Raw genomic sequence first — 22149 nt, 5'->3', positions numbered from 1 at the left:
GCTGAAGAAGAAATGAATAAGGTTTGTTCTTGGTTCTTCCAGAAAAAAATATGGTAATTATCTGTAAACAATTATGATGAATAAGACAAGATATTTGATTGGGGTCCTTTGGAATATCTTTAAAGATACACAGCTTTGATTGCTTTTGTTGTGCTTAGGTGTATATGCTCCCAGGCATTTCTCCCTCCTCCTCCATTTTGATGCTGTTCAGACTGGTGGACAGTCCTTCCACCTGCTGCTCTCATAGAGAGAGGCATCTGTCTTAGAAGCTCTGGCAATGTAGTAAAAATACTTAGCACTAGGTCTCTTACTAAAGCCAGAGCTCCAGTTTCAGTATATGAAAAGTTTGAGAAAATAGAGCCACAGTGGTTATAGTGAATTAGCACTCAAAGTGCTAATTCAAAGTAAAATTTTAGCTATTGTGGAGATACAAACTGCTACATGAAAATTTTAAAATTGTATAAAATGCTTTCTAATGTCCAGTCCGATGTCCCCTGATACACCTTTGACCCATTCCTGTGTATCCTCTAACCATCTCAGGGAGAGAGAGCAGCCCTTCCATCTTCAGGAAGCTGTACAGAACAATGAGGTCACCCCTCAGTCTCCTTTTCTCCAAATCTGATAAGCCCAGAGTCCTTGCCCCCCGTGACAGGACATTCCCTCGAGCCCTTTCACCAGCTTTGTTGTCCTCCTGTGGATGCATTCACTCACCTTCACATCCTCCTTAAACTGTGGAGCCCAGAGCTGCCCCCAGCCCTCCCAGTGAGGCTGCTGCAGAGCTGAATAGAGTGGGACCATCACCCCTTTTGCCCAGCTGCTGCTGTGCTGTGTTTGATCAGCCCAGGATGGGCTTTCCCTCTTGGCTGCCTGGGCACACACAGCTGGCAGACATTGATCCTGCTGCAGCCAGCACCCCCAGTTCCCTCTCTGCAGGGCTGCTCTCCAGACACTCCTCCCCCAGTTTATACTTGTGCCTGGCACTGCTCCATCCCAGCTGCAGAATCTGACATTTGGACTTGTTAAATTGCAATTAAACTACCCAGTGTCCCAAACTATCTGGATTTCTCTGCAAGGCCTTGTGTCTTCAAGGGAGTCAACAGCATTTTCCAGTTTAGTATCATCAGCAGCTTTGCTAATGGTGCATTTGACTCCTGTATGCAGCTCATTGATGAGTATGTGGAAGAGAACTGTCCCTAGGAGTGAGCCCTGAGCAATCCTGCTAATGACCAACACCAGCCAGATGTAGCCCCATTCACTGCAAGCCTTCAGCCAGCTCTTCACCCAGTGTACTCTGAACCTGCTCATTCTACTGAGTGCTGGAAAACTTCTCCAGAAGGACACTCTGAGGGACAGTATCAAAAGTCTTACTAAAATCCAGGAAAACTACATCCACTGCCTTCCCTTCAACCACATGGTGATTGACTTTACACAGAAGGATATGGAAGTAGTTAAATAGCCCTTTCCCTTTGTGAACCCTTGATGACTCTGCCTGATGATGACATTGTAAATACATAATTTGCATACTTTTTCATTAAAATATGTAAAGCTTTGTAGTGATTTAATTGCCATGCAGTACTGTGGGATGGTATCTTAACTGAGATTTTGATAGCTTGAAAATATGAACATCTAAACAGAAACATGGATTGATTTAGTTTAAGTTTTAATGTTGGATCTTTGGTATATTTTGTTATTGAGCTGAAGAAGCTTTTTTTTTTTTTTTAAACTGGTAAGCATGAAGGTTAAAGTGCTCTATTTTGGTTAGAGATCAAGTCAGATTTTCTTCAGCACTTCAGAAGAATGGCTGACAGATTTCCATGCAAAGAATTATGAATTTATTTGCATGAATTTCAACTATAAATTTGAACATGCAAAAAAAGTGTAGATGACAAATGGTTATTTAAAGTAACCAGAGAGCTCAAGTCTCTTCTATCAGCTGACATTCATCACCAGTATGAAGATCTGTATTATTTTCAGAAATAAACGTCTGGGCGGTTAGATAATCAGAGCATCAAACAGTGATATTTCCTGACAAAATATTGGCCTATAATTTTCAAATGTTTAAGCACCAGACAACAAAGCTGTCATAAAATAGGTCTAATGTAGTCTTTATATGGAACATCTAGAAGGCTCTTCCCAATCAAAAACACATGTTGTTTCATGACTTGAACTTTTTTTCTTCCTCATTTAGAAACTTCGTGCAAGGCCTGAATTTCACCTTTTACATTATGCTAAGTAAAGAATATTTTGTATTCACTGCTCTGTTTTTGTTTTTTTTTTTCTTGTTGGCACTGATCTGTTAGTAACTGATCTTAGCATTGTAATACAGCATTTTGCTTCTAAAATCTGCAACCTCAAAATAGTGAGTTCTCAGTTCTCTAAGGGTGAAAATTAATAATGAAGAATTGGAAACATGTATCTGTCTGTCCTGTCTCTCTGTACCTCTTCCTTTCACAGAGGTTTTTGTCAAGTCAGGGGAAAAAAAGGAGGAGGCTGTACTACTTATCAATATTGTGGTAATAATAATCTGGTGCCATTGGATGGTGCTCTCCTTTTATGGAGTTAGATCCCTTAGAAAATTCAGGCTTGATCATTACCTTGGTTGTATAATTCTATTTCAGTACTTGTCAGAATTATTTAAATGTTATTTAAATGTTTGTTCTTCTGTACACAGAGATTTGAATTAATTGTTTGGCATTTTGTGCTTTTATCAAGTATGCTTTTAGTGCTGAGAAAAGAAATATGTACAGCTTCTTGCAAAGCACTATAATAATTGAATACTTGCATGAAACAGAAAATCTCCTAAGGATACTGTAAATAGCCTTGTAAAGCAACATAGTGTCTTTTATTCAGAGCTGTCTTTTTACCTTAAAAAATGTTTTTTAAAAGCTTGGATTTAAAGCTTTGTGATTCTGAGAGACAGGGATACTTGGGTACAAAGTGCAAATTTTTAAAAAAGTTTTGTGGGTTGTTGTGAATGAGAGAATTATGCAGCTTTTGGATATTAGTTTCATGCTTGGGATAACTTTTCTAAGAAAATTTACATCTCATGCAGTTTTCTGTACCGTATCAAATTTCATTGATATCTTTACATGCCTTATGACTGTTACAAGACAGTTCTCCAAGACAGGTTTGAATGCTTATATGTGTCATTAAAAATTACTAAGTATGTTTTCTTTTTATATTAGTACCTCTACCAAATGGCTTGACTTCTTTCATGGTCCTGCTCAGTCATGTGTAAAGAGCATGTTGGTATAGTACAGAACAATTATGTAGGTCTGTCAGAGCATAACCAACCTCTGTGCTGGTTTTGTTTAATTTGCTTATTGTATTCTCCAATTTCTCAATTCTACTGTTTTCACTCTTTTTGAATTAGTGACCTGTTCTGATCATCAGTCTTTTCCAAGCAAATTCGATTTTTGTGTCCTTGAAATGGACACACAAGTTTTTGTCTTACCATACTTGACACTTAACATGGAAGCAGATACTTTGAATATATTGGTAAAATATTAATCATATAGTGTGGAGTTCATTAAAATGTAACTCTCTTGCAGGTTTTGCATGAGTATGCACTGTCACTGTGCTGAAGAAAGGAATTTAGACAGCAGTTAAAATTGTAAGGAGAAATTAAGTATCACATGTTCATTGACAGAAATCATGCTGCAAATTGACGTTTCCTCAGTCATTGATGTTTACATTTCCATTTTTATTTTTCCTGTGCAACTTTATATGGAAGTAGCATCTTATGATACTTTGAAAATATTCATTTATATCTGCATTTAAAAAAAGGCAACTAAAACAAACTACCAAAGACCCCAAACTCAGCATGTATATGACAATTGCTAGCATTCTTTAAAGAATCATTCTTAACTAATCATGGTAAGGGATGATATCCTCCCGTCTGGTATTTTGCTGATGTAGCTGAAAATACTGCTTTTATTCTGAATATAGACTCAGGGGTAATTTTCTTTTGCTTAATTGAATAGCTACAAAAAAATCACTCAAAGAAACTATATAATTTCACTGAAGAAGATTTATAAACATATTCTCTTTCAGACATCTTCCTCTTTTAAAAAATCAATTACCCTTTTAGTTTTATTTAGAATGAAGTGCTCACCCTTATCTTTAACATAATACATAAAATAAGCTTTTGCTGCCTCCTCTTCTGTACCGGTTAGTTTTAGAAAACTTCTTACCACTCCCTAATTCATATGTCAAGAGAAAATATTAATATGAACCTGTCAACATCTGTTGAAACAGTTATCGTAAATGTAGAAAAGGAAATTAATCAGAGCAACAAATGCTCTTGAAAGGAAGGAAATTTTGTTTAAGGGTTCTGGGGCAGCATTAATTCAGTTCCATTGTCCCCAGCAGTGTAGGACATGCAGTCCTATTTTTGATGTTTATCATTGGTTGCTGCATGGAAGATTTGGACCTGCTGAACTCTCTTAACTTGGCAGATAAATGAAGAGGAAACTCTGAGATACATTGGGGGAAAATTACAGTATTAACCTTAAAAGCTCTGTTGCTTGTGTGTATTATGCTGCTAATTTTGAAAACCTATTTCAGCAGATGTATGCAACTAATAAAACATAAATTATGAAGGATATAAAACTAATAATATAACTTATGTGATTTTTTTCATTATTTGGCTTATTTTTTACACACATTAATTGATCATATTTCTTTTTCCTAGCTTTATGCTTTTAGCTATAAGTCCACTGTAAAAGGTATGCTATTTGAAAACCTTCTTTCACCTTTAGATTCTTGTTTCAGTATCAGGAGAAAAGGTCTAATTAGACTTCATAATTCTCAGTTTGGTTACTGAAAATAAGTTTTTCTTTTCTTCTGAAGTGGAATGCAAGAAAAAAAATAGTTACAGACCAGTTCTTATGCTGGATTTGCAGCTTTACCCACAGGCTGTTTCCCAGATAGCCTCATTCCTTTTGTTCCTCTCTATGCACACCCCACTGCCCATGTTCATCTGCCAGTTGATAAATGGGGTCAATGACTGCAAAAAGGTCAGGTTAAGAAGGGAAAGTTTCCATGAGGTAGTTTGCAGATAACTTGAGGTAAGTTGAAAAAAGTTGGTGTAGGATGAATGAGGTGTCCTGCTGTATGGGGTGGGAGACAGGCTCCCTGAGAGAGTCATAAAAGAAGCTGTTTATCTTTACAGCCCAATCCTTCAGATTCTTGTTGGCTACAGTCTTAGGAGAGAAAACTTGAGGACAAATCTTTGCCTTGTATCGCATAGCTGCATAATCCCTAGGGATTGTTTAGTACTGATTTTTTATTCTTTAAAATATCCCAGAATAAAAGTTCTGTTCCCCAGGTCATAAAAATTATTTTCATGATCCAAAGCAAGACATAGTAAGACTTTTTCTACCAATATTTGATTTTTGTCCTTTCTCCGAGAAGTAATTTTTGTCATTTGTTACTTGACAAGATTATCAGCATCTATAAGCTAAAAAAAGCAAAAATAAATTACAATCCTAGAAGAAATCACTAATTATGCAGTAAGGTAGGTATAAAGGCACCTTGAGAGATCGATCTGTTCAGTCCAATCTTCTTAAAGCAGGACTAAGTTCAAACATGGATTGAGTTGCACTGGGCTTTATCCATCTATCTTGGGAAATCTTCCAATGCTACAAGTTACCTGTTTTCCCTGTGCAACATGTTCTGGTGTTTATCTGCTCTCAGTGAAAAAAAAACTTGTGTCTAGCTCAAATTTCCCTCATTGGATGGTGTCAGCCTGCAGACCTCAACCATCTTTCTCTCTGATTGTCTCTGTTTCACACTGAAAAGTCCTACTTCTGCTTAGCTCTTCCTCGAAGAGGTGTTGCGCCTTTTGATCATTTTTGAAATGATCAAAATGAAAACATTGAAGATATTTTTCAGATCTAATTTTTCATAGTCCATCCTTGATCTAACAATGTTACAGATCAGCCAAAAAAAAACTTTGAAGTTTAGTTTTTTTGAGTAGTAGCTTTATTTTAGTCTCCTTGTTTAAGTTTTCAGGTCTCATGTAAAGATTTAAAAGTTCTATATAAATGTGATGTTCTTACTGACTGATTTTAAAAGCTGTTGTAAGTAAGTTTAATCTTTTTGCTCTATTGCCATAGTGAATTTCATGCATTAACTGTTTAAGGGGTTTTTGTCTTTGTTTTTATATATTTTGTCTTGATTTGTGTGTGCCTATTGTCACTTTTCATTAGCAGTTGCCTATTGGAATGTTTAGTTCAAATCTTAAGTCATGATTTTGTGTACCACTGACATAGGCTGAAAAAAGTGTAATTTCCCATGGACACATTTCTAAATACTTCCAATCTCAGGCCTTCCATTAAAAGTTTCATTGCTGAGCAAATGAGTATGTGCAGAAAACTAAAGCTCATGGTTTATAAATTCATGTAGCACTTTTCACAATACAGTAGTCCTGATTACCTCCTATATTCTGCATATTCTGTCTATTTTTGAAAATGTTATGTTTGAAAATTAATTCAGTTAATTCACAAATAAGTAGCTGAAATGTTATTTTCTCTACATATTGCTTGCAATTGAAGTTATATATGATACACTGCTAATGCTACTTTAATGCAACCACCAAATTACAAAGACAGTCTTTTAAAGGAGTACCATTTTAGATGGTATATTCCACAGATAATGAAAAACAGATATTGTGATATTGCTACTAACTCTTATGATTTGAAATTCAGTAAAGAAAGACAATATAAGAGAAAAAAATTGATTCCAATATTTCTGTTTCTCCCCTCTGATGAGAATTGCAGTGAATTGCAAAAGGGCAGAATTATTGTTTAGAGGCTGGAGGGATCCTATAAAAATCCTCAAGCCTAGTTTGTCTTTCTGTCACTTTGTGCCTGTTTTGGGAAAATACTCATCATCTCCCTTCTACCAAGTTTCTGCTTTGTCTTTTATTTTGGTACCTTCTTTTTAAATCATGTATTTTCATCCCATGAAATCATACAGTAACTATATTTTGTATTTATAGTTCTCATATAAAGACATGGAAGCATTTGTTTCAGTATTTTACATTTTGTTCCCCTTTGAGTTGGAGGCATCTTGAGATGACTTTGCTGTCTATGGTTTGATAGTTGCCATTTTGTTTTCCCCTGTGCTTGAGGTTATAGAGTTATGGCTTCAGCCAGTCTGTCATCCCAAACCATGTGCTGTTTGAGACCTATTGGTTTTTCCACAGTGTTTGCCTTCCACATTTTGCTATAGCCACTTTAATTCTGGTTTTGATTTTCATTCAGATGGAGCTCATCCCTACTATACAGTTTCATCCTTTTCTGGGATGAATCTGACCCCCTGGTTGTCTTGATGTTTTGGCAGGTGCACTCTGAGTCTTTTTGCTATTAATTGCTGTGCATGTTAGAAAACAATTCAAAGAAGATATTCATATTGCATGCATTTAGTATGTGCCAAGAGGACAGCTGGTCATGGGTCATAGGGAAAAAATGGAAAATACAAATTATTTCATTGTTTGGCAATCTGTTTCCATAAAGGCATAGGTGATTACCTTTGCCTCTAAGATCAGTTAATCATCTTGTCTCTTTCTTTGGATTGAACAATGAGGGCTCTTGGTGGTCTTGTCATACTTACAGCAGACCCACTACATCTGTTTTTTCCTTTACTTTGATGTCTTTCTTTATATAAACTAAGTGGTTTTTAAGTTGTTGATAATTTATATATGGACTGTGCATCCCTCACTGTTTAAATTCTTAACCTGTTTGGATTTATCATCTTGCTTGGCTGATTAGCTATTTAATCCATTTATGGTAAGGCTTTTGCTTTTGATGGTTTCCTTTCAATGAAGATTGAATTCCTAAGCTGCATGTTGTCCTGTAACTTCATCTTACACAAATTACAAATGCAGCCCCTCCCACAAGTCTAGTAATATTACCTTTTTAACTAGCTGGTTTATTTTATAAGTTATAAATTAAGGGAATAAAATATTAGATTAATTAGACTAATTTGCGGTTACTTGCAAGGCACTTTATAAAAAATAGCCAGGCTCTATCATTTTTATCTCTTCAACCAGTCACTACCTGACTTTGTAAGCCAAACTTCAGACTTTATGTCTGAGTGAACTCAGCTTTTTCTGAATGTTCCAAAGACCTGGTATTCTTAATAAAGATTTTTGATTTCTATTTATACTATCAAGTTGAAAAGCAACCAGAAGTATTTCAAGCATCAGAATGTGTAGGCACGCTTGTTTCTTTTCCAGACAAATTCTCATTTACAACATTTCAATCTTGTCAACAGTATATATAGAAAAATGTTGGGCATTCACTAATGTGTGTAATTTGTAGTTAATCTTTGAAGAGATTTCTAACATAGTTCTTATGTTCTTCTTTGTTTTCTCACCCCCCAAAATTCGTGTTACCATTAATGAACTTTTCAGACGTTAAAATTTTAGCTTCAAGCTTTCCAAATGATGTGCTAACTCACTGGGTAAGCATTTGGTCTCTTTCGCCTCTTTTGTATCTCAGAATTGGTTTATTCTTCCTTTTTTTTTTTTTTTTTTTTTTTTCTGTTGTTCTTCAAAATAGAATTTGAACCAAGTTGCATAGAAATGTTTTTCTCTGGTTTTGGATCATTTCTCTTTCTTGATGGTGTTTCTCTGGACTATGGGTGTTTTTCTGATTTTCTGAGGAGTATTTTTCTTTCAGAGGTTGTAAATACCTAAAGAAAATATTTTAATACCTAAAATAATGTCTATTGCTTTCCCTGTTGTCTAAGTTTCTTCTATGTGTGGATGTACTTCAAAGAATGCATTTAGTTTTATTTCTCTAGTTTTAGTTTGCTGCTTTTTTTCTTTTTTCTTCTTAGGCCCGGCGCAAAGAGGTTTTTATCCAGGAGCGATATGGAAGATTTAATCTGAGCGACCCATTTCTGGCTCTTCAAAGAGACTTTGAGACAGGTGCTGGTGATAAAGAAAAAAAGCCAATATGCATGAACCCTCTGTCCATTTTAGAAGCTGTTATGGCTCACTGCAGGAAAATGCAAGAAAGAATGTCAGCTCAGTTGGCTGCTGCTGAAAACAGACAAAAGAAGGTATCCTGCTATTGACTTTTTCATTTTCCCTCTCAATGAACAATGATTTGTTCTTTCATGCCACTTTTAAAATTTGCATCTTTGCCTTGATTAATATTATGAGTGTTAAAATGTTGACATTTAATTTTCATATTGGGTGAGGTGTTGGTTTTCTGGTGATATTTTGTATGCACACTTCATTTGTTCTGTGTATTTAGTTCTGTTTATGGAAAAAACTGAATATAACTGGTACAAGTTGATAAAGTGGATATAAAAATAGATATCTCAGTGTGAACTGAGATAGCATCATCACAATATATTTTTAAACAAATACCATTGGAGTCTTGAGAATATTATTTTTGTTCTATCTTGAATAAAGTAAATTATTCTATTTTACATCAGGTGGCTCTATTTCATAAATCAGTAAAAATGTTTTATAACTCTAAAAATACTTCTGTTCATATTTAGAACATTTACTGTAAAAAGAAAATAATTTTGGGACAATTACATTGCAGAAAAAGTGCCAGATTGAAGATAAAACAATGTCATTTTGAAAGTGAATGGTTGGTTAGTAGCCTTACATATTTCACCAGTATGTAAGCCATACATTTCTAAAACACAGCTAAATATTAATATGTTGGGGAGGAGTTTCTGAGAGGAAAGAGGGAACAGCCATATAAAAGACTAATCGAGGCAAGGTATATTTGAATAAATAAGATAAAAATGCCCTCTGTGTTTAATCATCTTCACTGGGTATAAGATGGATAGAATGGATAAGAATGGATAAAAAAGATACTGCTGTGATACAGCTTTTTGGTGACAGCTTTACATAGACTGTTACTTGTTTGGGGGTTTTTAAGTCAAAGATAACTGACATTAAATTGGTTTTGGTTGTGATTGCTCTTTGGGAGAAAACATGCATGCCAAAGTGCTGGAAGGTGCTGGAAGTTGCTGGAAATACATGCTTAAACCAAGAAACATTTTTTTGTTACTTTAGCTCTGTTGTTTAGTTTAGCATAAGCATCATTTCTCTATTAAGACTTCAGGAAAAAGAATTTAAAAAAAAAGGATATTACTAGACTTTATATATGATATGTAGGTCTTCAAACAGTTTAATTATTTATACAAACTATTACTGGTAGGTACCTCACACTTCTTTCTAGAACTTTTTTAAGTATTAATTTTCTTTCTCATAAGCTTTTTCAGTAGACAGAAAAATAGGAAAGTACAAGCCAGCTTACTTGTTCTGACTGAAAAAGGATATTGGGAGAAACCCTGACATGTCTGCAGGACAGTTGATTAGTTTCTTGTTTTAGTGCATGGCCACAAGTCTCTTCTTGTACCTAAATTCTTTGTCTATCTCTGGCTTTTATTATATGGAAAGATTCATGCACCTAAGGTGGGCTCACATATTAAGAATATGTCAGTATATTAATATGTAAATTCAAATTTTGCCTTTTTTTGCTAAATTCTGTGTCTGCAAGTCTGTTTGTAAGGAAAGGATGCTTTTGTCTTTTGCTTCCTAGAAGAATACACGAGCCTTGTTTTTGGTTAAATCGTAATTTTAAGGATTTGAAAACAAACTGCATGTTGTTGAGCAGCTGTGTGTATGACTGTCTACTGAATTACATCTTCCTGTTTTAAGCTCCATTAGAAATGCTGTTTGTACCAAACACTCTTAAACTCTTTGGGTTTGTGGCAACAGACTATGCCAGACTATGTCAGCCATCTCCATTCATTCACAAACCATTCATTCAGTGTTTTACCTTCCCTCTGTTCCACATTTTTCTGTCTGTTCTTCATCTCTCAAGTCCTTCTGTTGAAGAGTGTAATGAAGGTGTTTTGAGGGACTTCAAAAAATGTTCAACAGGGTAGGGTGAAAGTGTAAGAAAAAAAGATCAGCCTAGGCAAATGTGGCCTAAATATAAGCCAGCTGCACCCCATCCCTCCTTCTCTAAATGTGTGATGCCTCCATGTTTGGAATTGTTTCACTGTTCCACTGTAAATATTGAGGTCTGTGTACAGCTGTGTTTATTTTTTCTGGATATTGCTGAACTTTAAACGGACTCAGAGTGAACTCCCCTTCCAGGGTAGACTTAATATTGGTGAATATAATCACCTTGAAAGTATTCTATGAATAAAATTTTAATTTGATCACAAAAAAATAAGGCATAAAAATATATCAGCATATTGTAAAATCAAGAAGGCGCACAAAGGACTGTAAGTCACAGGCTTGCCGTATACAAACATATTCTCAGATGTCATCTGCTTTGTGTTAAATCTCCATTTTCTTCCATTTCTTTGAATGCTTTTCTTGGAGCTGCTGTAAAAATTAATTTTGAGTTTTCCTGGGAACACAAAACAGATCATCAAAATGACAGTTCTTGATTTGTTGAGAGTTTGCAGAGGAGTTAGTATTGGGATGCATGATCAAAGAAAGGCAAGTGTGGGTTGGAAAGGGCCTGTTGGTGTAATTTATTCTAACCTTGTGCTTGAAGCAGATTATCATCATCATTACATCTGGTCATCTGTGAATTTGTCTTGCTTAGTCATGAAAGCTCACAGGAATGGTAATACTGCATCTTTTCTGTGCTGGTGTCCTTATGAAGAACTTTTTTTCTGAGGCTGAGCCTCTCAAAGGACAAGTTTTCTTTTCTGTAACCTTTTATTATGGAGCCCCACCTACTATGACCAAGATAAATTTGACTCTTGTCATCAGTGTAAGGGTCCTTCAAAAGGATGTTGCTGTTAGATTATCTCTCTATTTTTCACTAAACTATGCAAGCCAAACTTCCTCAATATTTTCTTACAAGGCATGCTGTCTCACCTCTGAAGGGCCTTTACTAGTTAATTGTTTGTAGGGCACTATTTTTTCTCAGTATCCTATTTTACTCCTTTTCAAATCCTCCTTGAACTCATTTCCAGTTGTTTATATTACTGATACATTACAGTGTAAGAACATAGTACATTTTGCAAAAATCAGGTTCTGGTTAGTTCGTAAGCTCATAAATTATTGCAGCTAGTTCCAAATCTGTCATCTGAAGGAAAAAATACCGTGTAAATATTCAGAGGTTTTTGCTATTCAGGATGATGCAGCCAAAAGAAGGAGAGAGAGAGAGAGAGAGAGAGACATAGGAGACAATGTAAAATGAGAAAATAATGCTGCTTTTCTATATTGAAATCAAATAGAGGATTTACACTTATATTAGGGAACCTTCATTTAGATGCAATGCTTACAAATAAGGTATTATAATAGTATAGTAAGCTGATTTCATGCCAGTTAAATATTAAAATCTGTTTGCAATTATTTGGAAGTAATATAATTTCACAATACTTAATTTATAGAATGAAAACCTAATCTGAAAACAAAATAGAAGAATAATAAACCATAGAAAGTTTTGACAAAAAATATTTTCATTATAATCTTTAGACATCTTCAATCTTTAGAGATTGTATACATTTCTCATTATTTTTGTACCTATTTTAACAAAGAAAAAAAACAGGTTGGATGCTCCACTTGTTTTGAAATTCCAGTGAACCATGCAAATGCTGTTGTATCCTTTGAAAATGCAATGAAATCATTGAGTTACAAATAAGGGGTTTTTTCCCACTTGTAAACTGTGATTGGGACCATTCCTAAATACAGTGTCATTATAATATTTTACTAATTTAATTTGCAGCTGTACTTCCATTAACAAAGGAAGACATGTTGCTGCTGATACAGTTTGCTTAACAATGACTGATAATGCCATATCTTAATTTTCATATGTTTAGCACTGGGTTTTGGGGCTCTGAGCAGCCTGCCCATGGCAGAGGGGCTGGACTTCAAGGTCTGCTTCCAAACAAAACCATTCCATGAGTCTATGATACTGTTCTTAAGAAAGGGTGGGTGTGGTTTTGTGAAAGGCATTGTGCAGAGTGTCAACCTGGGATAAAGCTCTAAATCCCCAGCACAGCCCCTATGCTGCTAAGTGGGTTTTGAAGTATTTGAAACCAAGATGATGTTTAAAATGTAGGTATCCTTTCCACACTGATTTCTTCCTCACAGGTGTTTTATAAAATCATGTATTGCCATATTTTTGCATTCCTTTTCTATAAGAGGGTCTGTGAATAAAAGCATAAACAGTAGGGAAAATGAATTCAAAACAATGTCTATATGAATTAGGGGAAAAAATGTTCTTATCCATTATCTGCATTTTAGTAGTTCTTTGATTCTAGCTTATACATCACTGATGTCAATCAGACTTTTTGCTGTTTGTAAGTACAGGAAAATATTTGTCCTATGCCAAAAAGTTGTCTTACTTAAGAATGTTAAAACAAGATACAGGATGCCAGTTATCTTCATGATGAACTTAATCTCCTTCAGTTGGAGGAAGAGATAAAACATAACTCCTTCGTTTCTGCCCTCAAAGATTTTTGCAAAGCTCATGTCTTACTTGTGTTTGCTTCCTTTACTGAGATGACATTATGTTATGTCTTATTTTTGGAGAACAGATAGCTCCATCACTCAGGAATCACAAGCATTTAACCACTTGAGTCTTTCTGTTGTCATTGAAGGAAATTAAAAGATTTTATTTAGTTTCTAAATTGCTCAACTAAGATAGCTCTCTCTTTATTTTGTTTGTATAAGACTATATGCACTTGTTTTAGATATCAGTGATCACCTTCCTGTGTTCATTTTAGTCATACTCTCAAAGATTAAAATATCAGTGTCAGGTTAATACTAGGTTATTATGAAATGAAAATTGTTATTGAGAATTATTTTCTATGTTTTCTTACAGTTGGAAATGGAAAAATCTCAATTACAGAGTCTTGAGCTGGAGCACAAAAAGCTATCTGCTCGTCTTGAAGAAGAACGTGGAAAGAATAAGCATGTAGTATTGATGCTAGTGAAAGAGTGTAAGCAGTTGTCTGGCAGAATTGTAGAAGAAGCCCAGAAACTGGAAGAAATGATGTCAAAATTTGAAGAGGAAAAGAAAAAGGCTACTGAATTGGAGGAGTCTCTTGCAGCTGAGAAACAAAGGAGTACACAAATGGAAGCTCAAATGGAGAAGCAGCTGTCTGAGTTTGACACAGAGAGAGAGCAGTTGCGTGCCAAACTTCACAAAGAGGAAACACACACCAGTGACCTCAGAGAAGAAAGAGACAAAATGATCAAAATGATTGAGCAATTAAAAAAGGAGAATGAAAGTAAAGCTAATCTTTCTCAGAATAATAGAGATAGGAGTCTTGTTTCTGTTTCAGTTGAAACAGAAGAACCAAGTTCAAGAACTGTTGCTTGTCAAACAGAGACTGTAATGATGGACAGTAGCATAGAAAATGCTAAGAAGTTGCCTTTGACTGCATCTGTAAAGTCTTCTACAGTGAGCCCGCTAGTGTCTGGCAATTCAAAAATGAATGTGTGTGCCAATGCAGCATTTGTGAAGCCTGTCATTGATAGGCAGTCTTCATCTAGTGAACTTGTCCCTCCCACGACTCCTGGTTTTGCACAGAATCAAAACAGAATTGAAGAAAATGGGCCAAGTACAGGCTCATCCCCTGATTTATCAAGTAGCACTTCCCCTTTTTCAAATAGTAATTCCCTTTGCACCCCAACCACACCAACTGCCCCAGCTCAGAATTCCTCACTCTCTTCATCTATACACAATTTGCATTCACCATCTGCCAACACTACTGGCCATCCAGGCCTAAATCCACGAGTCCAAGCAGCTAGATTTAGATTTCAGGCAAATACAAATGATCAAGACCAAAATGGAAACACAACCCAAAGCCCTCCTTCAAGGGATGTATCCCCTACTAGTCGTGACAATCTTGTTGCCAAACAGGCTGCTCGGAATACTGTTACCCAAGTTCTTTCACGATTTACAAGCCCACAGAGTAGCGCTCCATCTCGGCCTGGTTCATCACATTCAGTGGAACTTGGCACTTGCCCTCCTGTTGGTAAAATGACTTTAAAGACTCCAAGTGTGTCAAGAATTGACAGAGGAAACCCTCCACCTATTCCTCCTAAAAAACCAGGGCTTTCACAAGCTCCTTCTCCACCACACCCACAGCTTAAAGTTTTAATGGATAGTAATCGATCCCCAAACACAAGTGCAAAAACTGACAGCAAAACCATGACCTCACCTCTTTCAAGTTCACCACAAGGAATCAGGGTAATAAATGAGGAAATTATTTCTAAGTCCTCACCTCAGCTGCCACCAAAACCTGCTATAGATTTATCTGTGGCACCTGCAGGCTGTGCCATACCAGCCATAGCCTCATCTCAGGTGGGTGCCTGGCCTCCCCACTTTCCTGGACTGAACCAACCTGCATGTTCAGAAAATTCCTTTGTCATTCCCACCACCATTGCCTGTAGCTCCTCCATAAACCCTGTTAGTGCTTCATCCTGTAGACCATGTGATTCAGACAGCCTCCTGGTAACAGCATCAGGTAAAGGGATTGATATGCTACAAACTGTCTTCCTCAAAAATAACATTTTGGTTTTCTTATACGTCTTGTTTGCTTTGTTTATCTTGTAACTTTCTCTTTCTTGCTTTCTAAAAGCTAAAATTTTAGTTTATATTTTTTCCACATTCTGGGGGTTATGAGAATTCTTCCGCTGATTTAGTAATGTTATAAATAAGTTTGCTTCCTCAAGGAAGTCTCCATATTGAAGGCTTTTTTTAAAAATAGGACTAATGTTTAAGTGAGCTGCAGATTAGAGTGTATTAAACTCTATAAAATAGGAGATTCCAGGTTTCCTGTTATTAAGCAATTTTTATTCCCATTCGACTTCATTGAAGACTTTCTACATGGATCAGGAGTAACCTAGTCATCCTTTAACGTTTGGTTGTCACAACAAACTGTCAGAATCCTCTCTCCTTTCTGAACTCTACAATGAAAGTATGAGCTCAGAAATGTTGTTTGTCTACTGCTCTTCAGAGTCAACAACATTGGGATTTGATGACAGCCTGTTAGTTTGCTGGTTTTCATACCAGTGTCCTGAATTTTCATATTCCAAGACGAGTCTGATTGCCATGTCAGATCATTAGTCTCCCAGTATTTCAGATATTTTCCAAGCTGAATTTGCCTTCAAGTGCAATTAGGCTCTATAACAGAATTTAAAATTCTTCTAAAAAAAAGGTTTAAAATTTTATGAACATAGAACAAATTACTGGAAAAGTCAGCTTCAAAGTAAATAGTTTGTGTAAGCAAGAGATTGTCTTCTACAAATCCTATCAGCATGAAAGAGGTATATGTAACAGTTAATATTACATTAATTATCTGATATTTGGTAATAATTTAAGATAGTTATTGATTATTCTTCAGAAGAATAAATCTCATACCTTAAAAAAGGAAATTATCACTGTTTTTCTTCATAACTCCATGTATTGTTTTTGCTTTAGTTGGTGCTTTGAGGTATTAACTTTTTCCTTAGGAGAGCAATCATTCTTTTCAAACAGACTCCGCCCCCAAATATTTAATTTGCATTTCTTATAAAATGTGTGACCATTTTCAGAGGAAATTCTCAAAGAGAGGACTTTTTGTCAAAAATTGATAGTTTTTTTTTTTTATTTTTAAGGTTACTTTCTTTCTCTAACTCCCTTGACTTTTTCTGAGGAGGCATGGAAATATTTGTTGATTTAATTCCATTGTAATCCTTGCTCTGAACATTTGATCTTAGTACTTTGTAAGTAACACTGGTTTTCAGGAGTATTTGCAATTGCAGATGGAAAACATATCCCATGATCTAAAGTTTGCTAAGAAAGATTGCTTAAATTCTACTTCGCTGTATGCTATTATATTTTATTAATATAGAGATGCTATTTTAGCATCTTCTTTACTGGCTACATACAGGCTCAAAAAATCTTCATAACTTTATCTGTAATATTCACATAATTAGGTTCTTTGGGTTTTACCAAAAATAATGCTTATATTTTATTGCACTTATTCTTCAATCTCATTTTCTTTATGTTTTTTAGAAAATTTAATGTATTTTGGCCAAGTGTTCTAGCAAACTGCAGAACTAAATAAATTTAGAGCAACGGATATTATGCAAGTATAGAAAACATTTCCTTCAAAATTTTATGCTAAGAAAAAAATAGATTTTATAAATATATATGGAAGTAGAGAGATAACAAAACCAGTGTTACTAAATTTGGGTTAAGATAATGTGGTCAGTAATACCTGAATTCATGCCACTTATTCCTTTTTTCAGCTTCTAAGTATGACATTTTTTGAGGAGAGAAAATCTAAAAAACTACAAATAATGCTGAAACCTCCTTTCCATATCTGCATTTTCATGTCCTCTCGGCACAGAATCAGTTTTATTAATGATCTGGTTGATTTTAACATGGTTTTTTTTTTTTACTTTTTTCAGAAAATGTTTAGAATTTCAATTTTACATTCAGTTAAAGCAGAGCATTGTAAAATCTTACCCATATTTTATTGTAAGTAGTAAGCTTCAACCAGAATTTTAAAATATTTTTTAAAACAGTGCCAAACAATTTGAACATATTAAAGGACATTGACAGAAACCTTCATTTTTATATTTTTTTGTTTGTCGGTAAATTCAGAAGAATTGATAGTAACCTAATCACTAAAGTATTATATTTATTCATTTTAAGAGTTTCCTAGTTAGCTCAGATTGCTTTAGGAACATATCAAGAGTCTGATTTTCAGTAAGGAAATGTCTTGGTTCTAGGAAGAGGAACCGTTAAGAGCAAACTTAAAATGGGAGTTCTGATCTTGTCACTTAGCATTCTGCTAAAGTAATGTGATCATATCTTCTTTTGGCTATTGCAGCACAATAGATGGGCTATTGTACCACATGTTGCTCTTTTCATCTCTGGTAGGAAAAGACATGGGCCTTCATCACTAACATTAAGCAGACTACACATAGAGACATTACAATGAACATTTATGGCCTGATTCAAAATCTGTGGCAGTGTTTTCATTAACTTCAGCAGCCTTTGAATCTGTGCCAGAATGCTTCTGCTCTGTTTGGATTTCTACAGTTCAATGGCTGTAAGACTTCAAAATGGAAACAAATGTAGGCGTTTGGATGATCATACCCCCGGGATTTCTGCTTTCACTTTCTTCTTACTTTTGTGCTTTCTGTGTCAATGAAATGTATTTTTTTATTTTGCTCATTTCTATAATGATTGATTTATTCTCTCTTTACAATTGGCTTTGAAGATAAAAGGGGAGGAGGGATGAAGGACTGATCTAGGCTCTGAAATTAACCATCTCACATTCTGAAGCTGATGCCAGAAGCTGTTTTTGTCTGTCCCTCTGCCCTTCATCACTGCATGCTCTACAAGCTTTCACAGATGCTTCACATTTCTTAACTTTTTGCATCTTTAATGGTGTCCCTTATCTATTGGTATCTTCTAATGTTGGTGCATTTTCTTAGATGAATTGAATTTTATTATACTGCTTCACATTGATAATATAATGTAAAGCTATATTTATGTTATTGCTTATTTTTCTGTCTTTATCAGTATAAGGTTTTCATTTAATGGTAACATAATATAGTGAATGTCACCACTGAATTGCAACAACATATTTTTCTTTTCAAGGAGCTAAAATGAAAATTAAGATGTGACACTAAAAAATCTATTTCATTTTGGCATTTCTCTTAAGGATGCCCCAAGAATAAGCAAACAAACAAACAAATAAACTACATTTAAAAATTGCACTTTTTTCAAAAGAAAAAGAGACCCAAAATACTATTCATATTACCAAAATTCCAGTATTACTTGAATAAACAGTTTTAGTAACTGTAGTGCCACCTTGGCTATATCCACTATAAGGTAACTACCACAAGAAGACAGTAAAAACTACACAAGTACTATTTTAAAAACATGCATATATGTATAGCAACAGCTGCAGCATAGTTAATTTCAAAGAATAACAAAAGGCTGGAAAAATAAAACCACTTTCACAATGGAAAGGAATACCGTAAGGTTTTCTTTGGAAATTCTTAAGGAATTTTGTAAGAGTTAACTGTTCTCAAATGCTGGAAGTTGAAGGTAATGTATTTTTTGCCACTTAAATGATACACTTTATTTTGTATATTGCTTACTGTTTTTTTCAGTAAACTTTAGAAACCCTCAAAATTCTCTTACTAAAAGTATTGGAGAAGTAAGTATTACTAGGAGTATTAATAGTCACAAGGTAGCTTCAGAATTGAAGTTATAAGAAGATGTATGGAGTTAATTTATTGGTTGGTTTAATTTAAACAAATTTATCTTTGGTTTAAATTTGGATTTAAAAGGAAACTTCATAGCTTCAGTGATGATTTCTTACAGTAATAAAAAAAATATAAGTTTAACAATAAGCTAATAATATTGGGAAAATATTGAAAATATGTTTCCTTTAGATACTTAACTAGTCAACAATTTAAATTGACACATTTAGCTTATTTTGGAAACAAGTATGAAAAAAATACTCCAAGTATTTTTTGTTATTCTTTTTAACTGGGATCAAGCTATGTGTTCATCATTGGTATTGCTCAGATGATGAATTCATGTATAAGTCTTGATGTTTCTTAAAACATATCGAGATCTTACAAGGTACCCAGTTTATTGTTTCTGTGGAATTCTGTTCAGAATTTCTGTATTTCGTTTTGTTTTCCAAAGTGTGGACAGGTCATCCCAGTATGGTACTGCTACTCCGTGTACTTTTTATAGTTCAAGATGTTGGATAGCACTTACCAGCTTGAATGGAAGTGAAGCTAATGCCCTGCAGCTCTTCTTCAGTCTCAGGCATTGTAAAACTGCATTAAAGCTGCCTTAACTTGCTTTATATCAGATTTCAGCCTCATGTAGTTGCCTATTTGTGGCCATAGAAGACAAAGTTATTTATTTAAAAGATAAATATAACGTGTATTTTCTAAAAATGATAGTGAAAATATGAAAAAAAAAAATAAACAACCAACCTTTCTCCTATTTTTTCTTGCAGTCTTTGCTCAAGGAAGAATGTGCAAAATATTCCATGCCTTATGCAGCAAATTTCATATTCTTAACAAAGTCTCTACTAAAGCTGACAAGCAGTCAACAGAACATTTAGCCACTCCTAAGCTTTCAGAGTTTTGGATTGAATAGTCTTTGTTAATGGAGTGACTTGAAAGCTTTTATACACTAATTTTGTGGAACCTGCTATCCATTCCCACTGGAACATTTTATACTATATTGTTTAAAGTTACATATGAAAATAAGTACTTTGTTTAGGAAATTTTTCTGTAGATACTTTTAAGAAATCTTCACTGCATATTGCAAATAAATTAAAACTTGTCTAAAACTTCTGCTATTTTTGATAATATGAATTTTTTTGAGACATGCAGGTGCTACTACAGTTCACAGGTTTCGCACAGACCTTTTGTAGTGAATTCCTGTTCATTTGTATTAGCAAGTGTCACCCTGCAATGTAGATTTTATTCTTCAGAATACCTTCTAATGTGTAGACAAAGCACCATCACAAAACTTTTGCCAAACTGACAAATGCAGTAATTTTGAAGATACTTTTTAGTACTTAAAAGAACACAGAAAATACAGGGCTTTATTTATGTGTCTTTATCTTCTGTTTTATCTCACAGGCTGGTCTTCCTCCCTAACCCCTTTGTTAACAAGTGGTGGTCCTGTCCCCCTGGGTGGCAGGCCCACCCTTCTTCACCAAGCTGCTGCCCAGGGAAATGTCACTTTATTATCAATGCTGCTTAATGAAGAAGGACTGGACATTAATTACTCTTGTGAAGATGGCTATTCTGCCTTGTATTCTGCTGCTACGAATGGACATACAGGTAAATGATACTAAGATCCAGTATGGCATCCATGTAAACTAGTGAAAGCTTACTTCATAAGTTTTTAATATTCAATTAGTCAAATGCATTCTTCTTAAAAATGTGAAAGTGAGATATATAGATTATATATCAAAGTCATGGTATAGCATATATATATATAAGCAGTGCTTCTTGAAGCAGAATTTTGAAACCCAGAAAGCATTTGAAGCACAAAAATTGGTGGCATTCTTCAGGAACATCCATTCTAGTTCTCCTCTCCCTTTGTATAAAAAGCTACCAGATATTATCACCCCATATTCTGTGATATACTAAAAATCTTTTGTAGCAATAAGAGCTTGAAAGAAAGAACTTTCCTCTACAGGGCGTAAGCAGCAAAAAATAGATGGTCATCAGGGTTTTGATCTTCTGCAGCAGCAGTGAAAATGATGGAAGATAGTGTCATCAGAATAGTGTGTTACTTGGGATAGAAAATGAACTGTCTGTATTTTTGAAGTTTTGTTAGCTAGGCTCTCCTGAGAAAATTAAAAGGGTTTTTTTTTTCCTTTCCCCAAGACCACAACCCTCCTCTGTATTGATGAAGTAGCATTTCTGAGCCTTTCAACAGTCTTCATATTTTATGAATATATTTATGAAATGCAGCAAATATGTTACTAACAGATATAAATTTCATGGATACAAACTCCTAGCAATAGTTTTCAGACTATTTCAGACACAAGGCTCTCAAACAGCAGTTTGTTTTAAAAGTCCAGTGCACATAGTGCATTACTGTAGCTTTTTCTACTACATATAAATCTCCAGATTCTTATACTGCAAGTGGTATCATTATGGGGTTTTGGACACTAAAGATGAAATCTAGCAATATCAATGGCAAATATTCCATTAATTTTTACCAAAGTCAAAATTTATTTCAGAGCAGAAAGTGAGCGTAGTCCCTGATCCAGTGTTCCTGATAGCTCAGAGAGAAACTATTTCATAATTATTTTCAAGTATTTTAAAAATAAAACTAAAGTTAGGGTACAAAATCTGCAGCTAGGTAGATAGTGTAATTTTTCTGACATCTTCAGGGTTAATTTTGCTACTAGGCATAGGGAAGGAAGAATTTGAATTTTGCTCAAAATGGTATATTTTGTCTTTGCTTCCTAGGTGCTGTGGGGTTTTTTGTAGAACCATCTGGGTCTTTTCACTTGAGTTTCTTTCCTGTTACCAAGACCATTAAAATAGTAAAATAGTTATTAATTTTTTTCTTAGATGATTTCTTTTCCTCTTTTCAACTAGATATCTGCAGTATTAAAATCCTGGTTAATTATATTCTG

General features: G+C 34.8%; 1 protein-coding gene across 2 annotated transcripts in view; it reads left to right on the top strand.

Annotated features, from left to right (window-relative positions):
* The window catches only part of CTTNBP2 (cortactin binding protein 2), a 74916-nt gene that overhangs the window by 19513 nt on the left and 33254 nt on the right, over positions 1-22149 (top strand). For both annotated transcript variants that reach the window (XM_079304574.1, XM_079304575.1), the window contains exons 3-5: positions 8848-9072; positions 13833-15483; positions 20633-20836. In XM_079304574.1, coding sequence (XP_079160700.1) covers positions 8848-9072; positions 13833-15483; positions 20633-20836 — 2080 coding nt within the window. The remainder of the gene's footprint in view (positions 1-8847; positions 9073-13832; positions 15484-20632; positions 20837-22149) is intronic.

The sequence above is a fragment of the Erithacus rubecula genome, assembly GCF_903797595.1.
Source record: "Erithacus rubecula genome assembly, chromosome: 4".
Taxonomy (NCBI): domain Eukaryota; kingdom Metazoa; phylum Chordata; class Aves; order Passeriformes; family Muscicapidae; genus Erithacus; species Erithacus rubecula.
This window is presented reverse-complemented; position numbering and strand designations above follow the sequence as displayed.